General features: G+C 39.2%; 1 protein-coding gene across 1 annotated transcript in view; it reads left to right on the top strand.

The window, feature by feature from the left end:
• Positions 1-12,563, top strand: part of st18 (ST18 C2H2C-type zinc finger transcription factor) — a 38,737-nt gene extending 26,174 nt beyond the window's left edge. The window contains exons 7-23 of the mRNA XM_041949245.1: positions 879-1,592; positions 2,263-2,397; positions 3,254-3,344; positions 3,440-3,532; positions 4,079-4,287; positions 4,577-4,776; positions 6,688-6,933; positions 8,135-8,244; positions 8,823-8,885; positions 9,211-9,279; positions 9,537-9,599; positions 9,941-10,021; positions 11,345-11,566; positions 11,730-11,815; positions 11,937-12,040; positions 12,137-12,283; positions 12,423-12,563. Of these exons, the coding sequence (XP_041805179.1) occupies positions 879-1,592; positions 2,263-2,397; positions 3,254-3,344; positions 3,440-3,532; positions 4,079-4,287; positions 4,577-4,776; positions 6,688-6,933; positions 8,135-8,244; positions 8,823-8,885; positions 9,211-9,279; positions 9,537-9,599; positions 9,941-10,021; positions 11,345-11,566; positions 11,730-11,815; positions 11,937-12,040; positions 12,137-12,283; positions 12,423-12,563 (2,774 nt within the window). The remainder of the gene's footprint in view (positions 1-878; positions 1,593-2,262; positions 2,398-3,253; positions 3,345-3,439; positions 3,533-4,078; positions 4,288-4,576; positions 4,777-6,687; positions 6,934-8,134; positions 8,245-8,822; positions 8,886-9,210; positions 9,280-9,536; positions 9,600-9,940; positions 10,022-11,344; positions 11,567-11,729; positions 11,816-11,936; positions 12,041-12,136; positions 12,284-12,422) is intronic.
• The last annotated feature ends 3,024 nt before the right edge of the window (positions 12,564-15,587 follow it).

Raw genomic sequence — 15,587 nt, 5'->3', positions numbered from 1 at the left:
ATTAAATTTACTCTTAATACTCTTAATACTCTTTACCTCTTAATTTAACCCTTAAGCAGGTGAAATAAAAATTCTAATTCTTATCAAAATGAATCTAATTACATCTTTTGGTTTTGTTAGTGATTTTGGGTCACGTTCACTAAGGATGACTAGCACTGTTTATTGTGCTTTTTTATATAAAAAATGGTCGGTTTTTTAAAAGCGGTGTATGGCTCGCTTCTCATAAACTCTGTTCTGCCACACAGGCAGCAGCAGCTCACCGAGATTTCTCTCTTTTATCTCCATGTTCCTGGCTTCCTCCATCTGTGTTTTTAGGAATCCTCTTCACTTTCCTTGTTCTCCTCCCTAGAAACAACAATTATGTGTGTTTAAATCCGTTTTTGTGCAGATGACAAAATGTTGCTTGCACTTTAAAATACACATAACTAATTAAAAACTGATGTTCACTGTCCACCACACAGTAAATCCCCCCATAATCTTGTCCTAAATCTACATTGGGTTGTTTCTCCAATTGGAGACACAGAGGAAGAAGAAAACAATTGTGTTTCTCATCTCCAGGTTTCATGTTCCACTAGCAGAAAAGAAGGGTCATATATGTTATCTAAAATATAGTTGAATTGCTTGGACATCTTGCAACCTTATGATTATCATTTCTATTGCAACATGTGTTCTTATTAATCCTCTAGAAGGTTTAAAAACATGTTTTTCTCAAGATATTATTTGTAGAAAAGTAACACAAAACCTAAAACCTTTAAAGGATTTGGAGAAGATTATCAGGAACGTACAATTCTTATCCTGATGTGACTGAGGGGTCACAAAAGAACACGTTTGGCCAAGTCTTGAAAACATGTAAAATAATAAGTGTTTTCTTGTTTTAGATGGAAACTTAAGTGCAATCAATGGAGTTGCCAGCAAAAATGGCTGCTATGATACGGCGGCAAAGTCCAGTGATTCTCTTGGGTGGTCAGAAGTTACATCGAATGGCTCCCCACAGTGTGAACCGGACACATCTGAGCGTCTGATGGATGAAGACGATGAGGAGCTCCTTAATAATGAAGAAGAAGACCAAAGTCAAGACAGGATGAGCAGTACATCATCGCCCCAGACTCCATACGAAGACATGAGGGAGGCTGAGTGGGAGCCTCTGTCTCTGTCTGCCAAAGTGAACGGTTCAGGCTGCAGTCCCTCCAGAGCCTCCGAAGATCTGTCAGGCAGGAACGGCCACATGAAAGAAGAGCCTCACTCAGACTCAGGCAGTCTGATGGGCAGGGCGAGTATTTTTCACACTGAGGCTCTAAGATACAGGCCGCTCCCCACAGAGGAGGACAGTGATGGGGAGGCGGAGGCAGAGAGGCCACCTCGGCTAGACAGCTGGGCTCTGGGCCTCCACGAGAGGGGCCTGGAGATGAGCCGAGGGCGCGTGAACTTCAGCCTGCTGGAGCAGGCCATAGCTCTGCAGACAGAGCAAAGACAGGTCCTGCACCACGCCTACAGGGAGATGGACCGGTTCCTCATGGAGCAGATGACCAATGAGAGAAGGCACCATAGGATGATGGACATGGAGAGCAGACTCAACTATCACGGAGGAAAAGGTAACAATATGAAAATGAAGTCTTACGAATCAAAAGTTATCAGTATGGGAACAAACAGCGTAAATCAAACAGACCACTTCTGATTTGGATGATTGGGCTCTCAAAAAAACATTAGAATGAATAGAAGAAGCATATGCAGGAGGGGAAATCAGAGGGAGGAAATCCTCTTAAGTACTAAAAACATTTGGCAACAAGTGAAGTAATAAATAAACAGAATAAAATAAAGAAGAACAAAAAATTCTGATGGAATTGCTACTACTCAGAATATTGGATTTTGATAGGAATCAACTGGATATTTAACCATGACCATAAGTCTTAAATCCTCCTAAAGTACCTCTCATGTTTCCCTCTGATTCTTCAAATGACTGCAGCTAAATGTGTAATCCTAGATGTAATCTTTCGATGGATGGGCATTAAGAAGTGAATGCTCTGTGTTGAACTGCGGCCTTAACTAAAATGACAGATTAATAGATGCATTTTGTGAAAAAAGTGTCTAGCTTTGCATGATATTTCAATCTGTTGACCTATGTATGCAGAAAGTACAAGTGCATTATGTGTATATTTTACCAGAACACCAATAAAAACAGAAAGGCTTTGTTTGCTTTAGGCAGCAGTGCAGCGGTTGTATCATATTTATTTGTTGTGAAATCATCTTTTACTGTGTCTGCAGATTCTCCACGTACAGATAAAAAGGATATAAAGTGTCCAACTCCGGGCTGCGATGGCACCGGCCATGTGACAGGCCTGTACCCACATCACAGGAGTTTGTCAGGGTGTCCTCATAAAGTCCGGGTTCCTCCAGAGAGTAAGTCACACAAGCTTTCTGTGTATACGTGCTGTATAATGGATGATTTATACGAAAAAACTGCCAGTTTTAGGATTTACAATCAGGCACAGTAATTGAAATCCTCTTAGCAGGGACCCAAAGACAAGAAAGACCTGCTTATACATTTAGTTCAATTCAAAGATGTGCATGAAAAACTTTTCAAATAAATTTAAAGGATTTTCTCTCTTTCTCGGTCTCGTGGTGTCGTAATGTGTGAATACTGAATTCCTTTTTTTCCCCCCCTCACATTGGCGATTGTTAAGTCATTTCAATATAACTCAACAAACATTCAACATTAAACAGTAATGTTACAAAAGGAACAGAAAAAGTAATTAACTTTTTCAAAAAAGCGCGTGCTCTTAGACTGGAGGCAGTATTTGCAAATCAAAGGGCTAGCTAACGCAGCATTCAAAAATAAATAGACAACTCCAACAAACTAATTGGAGAATATGTACAGAGAAGAAGTTTCTAAGGATACAGAGCGGACCTTTAACGACGCGTCTGTTTTGAAGAATATAATCAGCTGTCTTGTTACGCTCCTCTTTGCACTAAGCTATTTACATTTCAGCCACATTACAGCATTCCTCACAATGAGAGAGGCTTTCTTCTTCTGTGTCTGTCTCTGTAGGATCTTTGCTCTATAGGCACTAATGTACCAACCAATCATCATTTACTTGTTTTATTTCCAAAATGCTCACTACATTTTTGTATATATATATATATATGTATTTACCATCTTATAATCTTTAAGCTTGATTATGTCTTCGATGTTGAATTATGTTGGACATGTTTCTCTTTCTGAGCTCGTCTCCTTTCTCTGTCCTCGTCCCTTCAGTTCTGGCCATGCATGAGAACGTCCTCAAGTGCCCTACACCCGGGTGCACAGGGAGAGGACATGTCAACAGCAACCGTAGCACGCACCGGAGGTACATCCACAAGAGAAAGCCATTAGAAAATCTGCACCCTGTTCATAGATGAGTTACAGTATTAGGCTAATGTGTTTGATTTCCTCCCCGCACAGTCTCTCAGGCTGCCCCATCGCTGCTGCGGTGAAGGTCTCCAAACCTCAGGACGAGAGCCTGAAATGCAGGCAAACACCTGACCGCTCACCGAGGTATATTGCCAGACTGCCTTGAGGATTTTTTTTTTTCTGCCGCTGATGTGGTCACGTGCGCAGGAAAATAGCTACAACGAGCATCCAGAAATCATTCAGCTCTGTAGTGGACTGAAGTCCTAGAAGCGTAACTGAGGTTATGCAAAAAAAGTGATAAACACTATTATTGTTGAGGAGACTGTGGGATATTTTTATTCACTGATCCCAGCTGAACGCAGTCTATTTCGAGCTTTCCAAGCAGACATAAGCAACGGTTGCTGGTCCTGTGAGTTCCTCTCTATTAGAGATGATAAAAGAGCAGAACTCTTTGTTCCCTGTGGATATATCATGGGCAGGATGCCCACTCCTACTATATTAATTAGTCTGGCAACCTGGCTGTGGATCTACAACACACATCAGATCCCAGACTCTATGTGTACAAAAGCACTGGCATCCCTGCATGGTTTAAAACAATGTCTATACTTAACTGCTTATTATGAGCTTGATATTTTCACAAGTTTGCACAATAAAATTCAGGGTTTTTTCCCCAAATTTGTCTCCTTGCAGAGCCATCGGCTTGATAAAGAAGTTCGAGATGAACCAGTTGAACTACAGGCTCTCTCATCCAGTAGCAGCCTTGCAAACAAGCCTCACAAAAGACATGGACAAGTACAGCAGAATCCGCTTTGATTACGCCAGCTTTGATGCACAGGTCTTCGGCAAACAGCCTCTGATTGGGACCAACCAGGACCAGGAAATGCCGCATTTCCCTGATTGTAAGTCTCATGCATTCATTTCATTTGATGCAAAAAAGTTAACGTCGTATGGAAGGTGAATAAATTGTCACATATTTAAAGTATGAAGCCTTTGTTTTGGCCACAAAAATAATATGAATAAATGAAAATGTCATGTTATCAGTTTTTAAAAACTGCATCAGTCTTTTTGTATCACTAGTTGTTGCAAAACCCCCACAAATATCAACCCCCCCTTCGATGCACTGTTAAGTTTGGGCAGAACACCTGGTATCTCAGTAACTAAATTATTCGCTAATTATTTGTCTTTTAGCACCTCAGCAGTATCCTGGCTTCCTCGGTGCTCCAGGTGGCCGTTTGCCCACCTCTGGTCAGCACAGCCCGGCGAGTCAATTCAAAAAAGAAGACGGACTCCAAGCCGCAGCAGCGACTGCCGCCATCCTCAACCTCTCCACTCGCTACCGGAAGAACATGGAGGCTGTCGCCGGCCGGCCCTTGGCAACCTCCACAAAGGTAATCAAATTAGACCACTTGGAAAGGTATTTAATGTGGTCATTTTAAAGGAACTCTGATTTGTGTATAAAAAGGGAAGACATCAAAAGGCAGAATTTGGCAAAGGGAGCCTGCCGCTCTGGTGGCAGAAAAACAAGGAGGTTTCCACTCCATAAAGCTTTAATGTACACAAATGAAAATTTGTGTAATCACATCAAAAGAAGGAATACAATCATCCTTCTTTCCCAATTACAACCACTCGCATATTTTTTTAATAAAACATGTGGTAGTGTATTTTGTTTCGACATCAGCTGGCATGTAAAAACCCTGAACTGTTGTCTGAAACTGCATCTTGCCCGCTGCAGATGGCAGAGGATATTTTGCTTAGTTATATGATCCAGCGTAGGCTGTGTGTCTACACCCGATAGTCTTTAAGAGCATTTTAACGGATTAAGCCAATCAGCTAAAGGAGTTAACATCAGAAAAGTTTAATTCACACAAAACTCTTCTTGGAAACGCGTGCAGGTCCAAAATCTCTTCTGCTGTTGTTATCTCCAAGGCGGCATTGTGTTCAGCTTTTTCCAAACTCACTTCATGATTAATATTGATCACATTCTGTGGGTTACATACGTGCACACTGTACTGTAGATGATTCAAGGTTTCCACACCTACACAGCACAGATCCTTGTCTCCCAGCTTGTTGAGCTGAGAATGTGGCCTTGTACCAGGTACCAGCCCACTGAATGAATAAAACAGTGTTAGCAAGTTAATCATCTGTTCTCATTTACAGCTTAGTTGTCTTGGAGAGACGTACAAAATAAAGAACAGCTTTCAGGTCTGAAAAAAGGGGCCATATTTAGAGTGTTATATGCTGTAACTTATCTGCATATGTATATTAACCGTTGAAATATCACACGCAAAAAAGCATGAAATAGCTGGCCCTCAAAGCGTGAACACAAGCTGCTTTTACTTATTTAACAATGTCAGATGCTTAAATTACATTATTAAATAATAAATAATGGCAAAAAAAAGGACAAAATCCTGAGTTTTAGCTTTTAGTCGTGGCTAAAAACAACATCAAAATCACAAACACACACACAAAAATCACAAAAAGTCTTTCCACTGGTGATATTTTTATTAGGTGCGCACATCATCAAATGGCTGGATAATTAAAGTGGACAGCCACATCCAATGTTCATGTAAATTATCCCCTTTAATTAATTTGAAAAGCTCCCCTTTGTTACCAAAAAATAATGATGTATAGGGTTTAATGAAACATATGCGTTGAATAATTGGTTTCATTTATGGAAAAGGATTTCAGCATTTAATGAGGTAAAAGTTTTAATACCATAAAACAGCCATAAGTCATCATGCTATTGGGTTTCAGCGCAGGGACGACAAACACATCTGTCAGCGGGGAAACTTATGCCACATTAAGCTTTTTAATTTTTGCTATAATAATGATGACCTAAAACCAGCACCCCCCCCCCCCCCCCCCCCCCCCCCCAGCTGCCATCTTGGTTGTGTGTCCTAGAAAACAGATGACACAGCTGTCACAGAAAAACTACACACCAGTGATTATTTTTTTGTGTTCAGCAGAATTAACGCTGGCTTAGTTTGGTACTTTGTCTGGTGTGAGATAACCACTGTGTATGTATTATTTGAATACATTGTTTGTTTGCTCTGTGTTTTAAGTCATATTTCATGTTTACAGAGAAATGTTGCTGGGTTCAAGTTTACCATATCGCTGCTGTCGTATTAATGAGACATCGTACTGTTTTATTTACACTCCTTTAAGTGTAATTAGGAAATAGGTTCTATTTTTATCCCCTGATTCATTCGTTTTCATATGTTCGCACGCACTGCGATGATACGTGAGGCACACTTGTATTAATTGATTAAATGCTGAGGATTAAACTTCTTTGCCTTTAGGACATGCTCATAGAGGTGGATGAAAACGGCACGCTGGACTTGAGCATGAAGAAGTGCAAGGAAAATGTGAAAGCCCAGATGAAAACACCTTTGGACGACCCGCTGTCCCCTTCTGAGTCCACTGTGGCCAAAGGCGGGAGCGTCCTCATCAGCCCCGCCTTCTACCAGCCGCTGTGTGAGAGAGACAGCTGGGAGAGCCCCATCCCTGTCAACTTCAGCAAAGCACACGCTTTACAGGACGCAGAGGTAAAAAACACTGACAACTGACACTTTGGATGCAGTCTAAAAATGGAAGATGGTGAAGGATGAACATTTGAGAGTCAAATGATGTAAAGTCTGTGGTGTGTTATCACCAAAGAAAGAAATTTCAGTGATGCAAAGTGCAAATAAATCAGTGAGACTGCAGCATAGTAAGTGACTAAAAGTAAAAGAGACAATGTGGAGAATAAGGTTCATAGTTTTCCTGGTAAGCAGGAGCTGAACTTCCTCTCTCTGCATTTCTCTAAAATGTTTAAATCATTTGGATTAAACGCAACATAACGAATTATAATTCTCTATTCCGTCTATTATCACCATAATTGTTACCAGGTGACGTTCCAGGAAACTTGCTGTGGTATTTTTAGGAATTTCCAGAGCTGAAATAAATTTTATTTCTCAACATGAATGCTGTTTCAAAGCCCTCCCTTTGCTTAAAAATATCTTGTTAGCATAGAAAGCATAAAATTTTATTTCAAAATCGTTGAACTAGCATTTAGTCTAAAAATACTTGAATTAGCCTAAAAAGTTCAATTGAAAGTAACTGTTGAATATAAAATCTCCCCAGGTCACTAAAATCCCCAAATTTTCAGGACAAAAAACAGACATCATCAGTGTCAGACAGCCCTGCTGGTAACATACTTGGTAAGAACATTTGTGGTGACATGTTTTAAGACAAAGCAGCAGCTTTTCCAGTCAGATCTTTAAATCTCTAAAATATATCAAATATTTTTACACCGAGGGCTGGTGCTAATCTGGTCTCCGCGTATCATTCCTGCCCAAAGGCCTGGAAGTATCATAACGTGGGTTTCCTTTTCTTTATTTCACACGTGGGATTCATTTGTCGTTGATATCAGGAGTCATCGCATTTGACCTGCTTTTAAATCGCGCACGACATCTGGTGACTGCACAATCTTGTCTGTGGAAAAAAAAAAATCCATACGTCATGGCTATACACATCATGAATACTATATGGATTAAGTGTGACTTTAAATGGATGTATGGTTTACTACAGTATAAGTATCCTTAAGCATAATCTCTTTGCCTTGCACTCTAACCCCCAAGGCTTGTGTTAGGAGAGTATTATACAGGGCTTTTCATTAATTATTCACTTTTAGGTCATTGCAGATCATGGTCGGGTTTGATGCTTTGGACATCTAAGGCCATGCTTTTACTTTCTCTTTCTCCGCAGGAGGATTACGATCATGCCTCCTCTGAGGACCAACACTATCAAGGAGACGCCAGCATGTTGAGTCCCAAAGCCAAGCTGCTATTACGAGATTCAAAGAAAGAGCTTTTGAGGTATGCTACGTTAAAGAAAGAAACATCTGGAGGCATCTTTACTCAGTCAGCTGTGAATAATGCAAGCTTCCCTTTTAGTTGGCAGATGGTCAGTATTGACGATAAAAAGTGTAACGCCAAACCATACCTTTGTTTAAATAGGACCGTTTGATCTAAGTGAGTCATCTATCATTGTAACTGGTATGTCTGCAGGTTCATGTGGAGCAGAAATATATCTATTTGAAAGTGAGTTTTCTCCCTGTATGTCCTGTGCAAGCTTACAACTCTTGACTCTTGTAGTTAGAGTGCATGCTCTGCTGGGTCTCCTCTTGAGAATCACACCACGAGAACAGTAGGATCCTCTAGTTGCCGCAGCACAGCACCCCCCCAGTGACATTCGGAGACATTATTAAACTGAATGTTGAGCAATATAATAATAATTTCTCTACTAAACTTCCTGCTGTACTAACTCTTTTTTTTTATTCTCTTTAATGCCCATGAAAAGGTTGTCAGTGTAAAAGAAAGATTCAGCTCAAGCTTGGCAAAGTCTGTGGGAAGTGGAGTAATCTGTGCATTAAGTGCTTTGTGCTCTCCTGCAGCTGTCCGACCCCAGGCTGTGACGGCAGCGGCCATGTGACGGGGAATTATGCATCACATCGGAGGTACTGTAATTAATTACGCTCTCATTAGCACCAGCTAGCAGACATATAGACAAGGGAAACAGCACTGATTGTTTAATTATGCTGATTTTTACAGCTGAAAACTTGTCACATCACTTGTAGAGTTAGATTTTCATACCGTGTGTCTTTTTTTTTTCCTTTTTTTTCAAACATGGTGACATGAAAAGCTTTCTCGAGAAGAGGAAGTGGAATTGTGTTTTCAAGTAATTTTGTATAAATATGCATTGAGACATTGTATTAAGATTATTCAATTCAGCTGTGATCAAAGAGTGCATTAAAATGACTGTTAGCTCTTTATCCTCTCCAGTGTGTCTGGATGTCCCCTGGCTGACAAAACACTCAAATCACTGATGGCAGCCAACTCTCAGGAACTAAAGTATGTGTTTTGAAAACTGTTATTGTTGCTAAAGGATTTTTCACGTTGAACTAGGCAGCTTGTTTGCCTCAGCTTGGGTCAATGTTCTCCTTTCTTTCCCTTTCCTTTCCACTACACATTATGCATGATTTCTATGTGCTCCACATGAAGTTGTTTCGTATTTGTACTCCCTTTCTGCATATTAGCATGAATCCACCACTCTGCACGCAGTCTTTTGCTGTAAAAAGCACCTGGTCTCTGTGTCTCTCAACCTGCAGGTGCCCAACACCTGGCTGTGATGGATCTGGACATGTGACTGGGAACTATGCTTCGCACAGAAGGTAGCAGAGAGAAATCATCGCAACTGAGCATGAAATACATTTGTCAGATGCAGGACATTCAAACAGATGGTGAAAGTCTCACTTTATGCTGCAAACATGTTGCACTTTTTGAATTCTTGTGTTTATTTGGATGCATTTTCATCCATCTATGCATTTATGTATCATTTTTAAATCCACAATATGTGCAGCTTTTTCATTGTCTCAACGTTTATTCAGATTTATAGATTTGCGAAATGCAAACTCCATAAAGCTCACATCTGCCTGTAACTATTCAGCTGTTATTTTCTACTGCTATATAGATTTCCTTCATGTTAACCCATACTGTCTCCAATCATCCATAGCTTGTCAGGATGTCCACGTGCCAGAAAGGGAGGTTTGAAGCTCACACCAAACAAGGATGACAAAGATGAGCAAGAGCTTAAGTAAGAGATTTTTTTTTCTCATCGCATGCTGTCATATTTTTTTTTTGTTTCAAAAATAAAACAAGAAAACATTGTGATAATGCGTCATGCTTTTGTGCCCGGGGCATTATACCTGGAGGCCATTAAGTTAAACAAAGAAAATAATACTTCTCTTGTCGTAACATTAGTGAATTATTTTCTAAGGATTAGCAGCGTGTTTTTGTGGGATTTTTTCTGGGTTTTGTATTTTCCCTGTTTTCTGAATGGAATATCTGGCTTATTACTCTTCACTGAGTGCTTTCTTTATAATTATAGTATATTAAGAAAAATGTTGAATTGCCTGCTCCCATGGCAGTGCGCTCGTTTGCAGCTTAATCATTGTCTGTGAAAGTGTTATTGGAAAAAAAATAATGGAATTGATTTCCAGTTTAAACGTCAGATATACGGTATGAGCCCTTGTTTACTTATACATCTGGACACAGATTTTTTCTTTTTTAATTACTAATGCAAGGGCATGAGCTTAGGAATTAGACTGGAATAGATCTCATACACATTAAGAGAGAAAGGGAGAGAAAGGGGGAGGGTTGCAAATGTCCCTAGATTATTGTAAATAGTGGGCCATATGGCATGCCTCCATTGTCCTGGTGCCTTGCATCAAGCCACCTACCTGTGATAGTTGTAAGTAATGGGACTGGTGTTGTTTTGTCCTCTAAGTGCTGCTGTGCTGTCGAGTAACAAAATGCTGAAACAGGCTTTTTGCAGCAGCACTCTAGAGCATGTGTGCCATTTGTATCATCTCCAGTGACCTTTCACCTTTATCAATAAGGGAAAGGGTTAGCCACCTCCAAATTACATTCTTTCGCATGAGGGGATACATGACAATTATCGGTAATTCATGTCACTCCATTACTGACCTGCAGAAAACAGGCCTGAATTCCAACTGACAAACTCTTAATGATATTCAGCGTGAGATGTTTTCAAGCACAAATATCAGCAACCTCGAAATGTATGCACCGAACGGAGCCCTCGTTCCACCTCAAGTTTTAGCGGATTAGTAACTTATAGTTAATGCGATTATATCTAGTTTTGGCGACTTTATTTTTAATCAGCATTTGACTGGATTAATCAACTTAATGGTTAACAAATCTTCCGGTCTAGTGATTGAGAGAGAGATTTTTTTTTTTTTAATGATGCGGTTGTTATTTTTTGAGCAGTCAACTGTCTTTGTCTGTGGCGTGGAAAAAAAAAAGCTTTTAAATGCAAGTTAGTTTCATTCTCCCTGCGTGAATCAGCAGCGTGTGCAGGTTTACAACATGCACGACTCTTTGTTTCTCTCTCTGGTAGGTGTCCAGTAATTGGATGTGACGGACAGGGCCATATATCGGGAAAATACACATCCCATCGCAGTGCAGGCAGTTGTCCGCTTGCTGCCAAAAGACAGAAGGAGTCGTCCATCAATGGGCTGCCCTTTGCCTGGAAGGCCAGTAAACAGGAACTGCCCCATTGTCCCTTGCCTGGCTGCAATGGCCTTGGACATGCCAATAATGTGTTTGCCACTCACAGAAGGTGAGGTCGCCTGCCTTCCATTTTACCTCTAAACAATGCAGACGGTCGACATGTTGCATTCTCACACCTTTGCTCTCATTCATGATCTCGATTGATGCTAAAGTTTGTCCGTTTTGTGATATTCTCCCTCCCAAAAATTGCCATTTATGACCTGCTGAACTAGCTTGTCGGGTTGCCCACTGAACGCACAGAGTATCAAGAAAAAGCACTCAGAAGAAGAGATGACTATCAAACTGAAAGCCAGCAGTGGTAAGCTACTCTGACGTGCTGTGTGGTATGGAAATGTTTCGCATTTCGTGTTTCTTGGCACAGAAAATATCGATATTTTCAGTTTGAACGTGATAAATTAAGATGATACGCTTCGACTCAGGTGTTGAAAACAAAGAAGATATTCAACATCTGGATCACGAAATTAAGGAACTGAATGAATCCAACATGAAAATAGAAGCAGATATGATGCAACTTCAAACCCAGGTAAATATCCACTCTGACGAGCTCATTTCAAGGACAGAGCTTTGAGATCTCGTGCTCGCTCAATTTGACGAGTTTTTTTCTTTTGGTACCCGAAAGCAGATATCGTCAATGGAATGTAACCTGAAGACAATTGAAGAGGAGAACAAGATGATCGAACAGCACAACGACAGCCTTCTGAAGGAGCTCGCTCGCCTTAGCCAAGCTCTCATTAACAGTCTAACAGACATTCAGCTGCCTCAAATGGTACAGTAAGCCTTGAACACAGACTCCACTACAACTCATTATATCTAACCTGTCCTGGAAGAAATCTCATTCTCTATAAATTCTGGTGTCATTTCTGCTGTGCTGTTTTCACTAATAGTCATACATGTTTTTGTTGCAGGGACCCATCAGTGAGCATAATTTTGAAGCCTATGTGAACACATTAACTGATATGTACAACAACTCGGAGCATGAATACTCTCCAGAGTGCAAGGCCCTCTTGGATAATATCAAACAGGCTATTAAGGGCATCCATGTTTAAGCTGTAGAGCTACCAAGAGGTTTCTTTGACTTGGGATAATGGCGCTAGATAGCTCTATTTTACTGAAGAGTGCTGGCTTGGCTGCATGTATAAGACAAGGCTTTTGGAAATGTGTTTGGCATTTCCCGGTAAATACACTGCACTGAGAAAATTACCAGCCAGATTTGTAATGCTTTTACTGTTTCTGCATTCACTTGATATGTTTATCCTGGTGAGATTTTTACCCCTCTTGCACTTAATTATTTTGTATGGTTTGCTTGATTTTAATCTGTATGTGTTCATGTCATTCTTATATTATCGCTATTTATTATTATATTTGTTCATCAGTGTATTTATTTCCTTGATTTTTATTTATTTCTAGAATTGTAAATGCTTAATATTTGAGAAATCAGTTTGACTTTCTGCACATTGTAAATTACATAGAAGCACATTCCAATTTCATGGCATACTTTCGCCATCTAGTGTTGAAAAACGTATATTATTATTAGACCATAAGTTGGATCTCCCTTCAAAGTAAAAACCTACCAAAACGACTAAGCATCAAGATTTTTAAGCATTGCTTTTGCTTCGTTTATTGGAAACTGAATGTATGGTAAGACAAAGTGAACACTGAGATCAAAAAAAAAAAAAAAAAAAAAATGCAATGCAACTGTACTGTACCTTTTTTCTTCTTAACCAATAACAGCTGAATGCAACCAGGAAGTGACAACTGAGCAAAAATGCAACATCATTCGGTGAACTGAATGTCAGATTCTGCTTTGCATCGCGTGCCACAAGAAGAGTGCAACAAAAATCAAAACTCCACTTTGTCAAGATGTCTTTTTTTAAAATATAGATATTAAACTGCCTTCTGTGCACACACTTTGGAGTGTGCATATAGTATGTGCCTAAATGTATATGAATCCATAAAAATATACGAGTACTATGTTTTGTGGTAGGACAGTATTATGTGGATGGTGTCTAATTTATTATACAGTACAATTATTTTCATAGGAGGAAACGTTCCTGATGACTGTTTAAATACCGTTGTCTCAGTAGCTGTAATCTCAGAGTCAGGTTTTGAAATATCACGACTGAGATTGAAAAGTCTGGTGTTTATTTTAACTTTTGCTAGCATGGAGAGGTGAAAAAAGGAAGGAGTGAATTACACAAAAAAAACAGCAACAACATCTGCTCCTGTTTTATCTTAAACTGCTTACAAGCCTTAACATTTCAACCAGTCTTACAGTTTGAATATTCTTGTAACGCTTGGGGCAGATTTGAATAGTAGCTATTTCAAAACCGAGCTGACTACCACCACAACTCATATTTCAGTTTCAATCATTAAATACGAAAAAAAAGAAAAAGCAAAAAAAAGAAAAGAAAACATAGACAAATGATAGTTGTTGGCTAATCAGTTGTTTGTTTGCATCAATTGCACTTTTGCATTTTTAATGATTTTGTATATTTAGTTCACCACACTGCCCTTGACTTCAACACAAAGAGGGAAATGGGAGACTGTAGTTGCATCAACGTACTATACATGTCTCAATTTTACATGAAGCCAATCAAAAGAGAAAAATGACAGTAATTCATTTGAGCAATACATTTTTCTTTTCTGCAAAAAGAAGTCAAAGACATGTAGCCTTGGACATTTCAAAGAAACAAAAAAAAAACGGAACAGCAAAAGAGCCAAATTAAGGAAAAATGAGACCCTATTTTATCCAAATACTCAATATGTTTTAAAGGATCTTAATCTTTTCAAAATTTGAATCGCATTCTTTAAACCTAACAATCCTTTATTTATAATTTCTTATATTTAATTCCTATACCACACATTGTTTGCTCAGGAAGTTTTGTGAATAATATTTATTTTTTTCCCTGTTAGTATTTGATGTTTTGTATTGTGAAATGCTTTTTTGTGGAACGATATTAGTATGATATGAAATTGTATTGTATTTTCTTTTCTTTTACATTAAAATGTAATGCTTTTTTTCAGTTGAAGTAGTTTGTAAATTGAAACTTCCTATTACTTTTACTATTTCATAATAAACAGATATGCGCTGTGTTGTACAGTTTGTGTATGGTAGAAATAAACTTTTCAAATGGTTGTGTGGTGTCTCAAAGCTCCAGCCAGTCAAAAATAAACCCAGTCACCCCAGAAGTAGCATGTATCAAGGTTCCTTTGCCATTAGCACCACCTTGTGGTCATTTCCAGGTATTACATGTAGAGTATCAGGGAGTGGTCTACTGGAGTCAAGATGCTGCACTAATGGTTGAGGATGCACACCAGCAGCTGTTGGGGTTAGATATCAAAATAAGGGGGTGTAGTGGTGACCTTGAGGTGTAAGGTGCTGATCATGTACTTTCAGTGTCCCAGGTTCGAGTTCAGATGTGGACCTTTGCTACATGTCATCCCATCGTGAGTTTACAGCAACTAAGGATTATTATCAATTAATCTGTCAGTTGTTTTCTGAATTCACTGATTAATTGTTTGGTTTATAAAATGTCAGAATGGTGAGGTATGTAGATCACAGTTTCCTAAAGCCTTTGTCTTCCCGTTGATTGTTTTGTCTGACCAGCGGTCCAAAGTCTAAAAATATTTAGTTTACTGTCACATAAGACAAACACAGGCAGCAAATCCTCATAATTCAGACCTAATGTTGGCTCACTTTAACTTTACAAATAACGTAAACACTCAGTCAATTATCACAGTAGTTGCTGATAAAAAATTATGTGAATTGATTCATTGATTAATCGACTAATTGTTCAATTTCTGATTCAGATAACTTTATTAATCCCCAGTCAGACTGGGCACAAATTTAAAGCGGGTATGGGTTAGCTCAGGTATGTGCTTAGGCACTAAATCAATAAATCAATAAAAAGCTGACCCAGTTTGGTACACCCGAAAACAGGACCAAAGGAAGTGTCAATGGAAATAAAGTGAAACTTTAAAAAATCAATATCATAAAAACACACAATACTTACAAGTTATCAAACACAACCCATGTATCAGCAAAGTACCACATCATTCAAAAGTTTCAC

Source organism: Chelmon rostratus, chromosome 12, assembly GCF_017976325.1.
Source record: "Chelmon rostratus isolate fCheRos1 chromosome 12, fCheRos1.pri, whole genome shotgun sequence".
Classification (NCBI taxonomy): Eukaryota; Metazoa; Chordata; class Actinopteri; order Chaetodontiformes; family Chaetodontidae; genus Chelmon; species Chelmon rostratus.
Note: the sequence above shows the minus strand (reverse complement) of the source record. Positions and strands in the feature narration are given on the sequence as shown.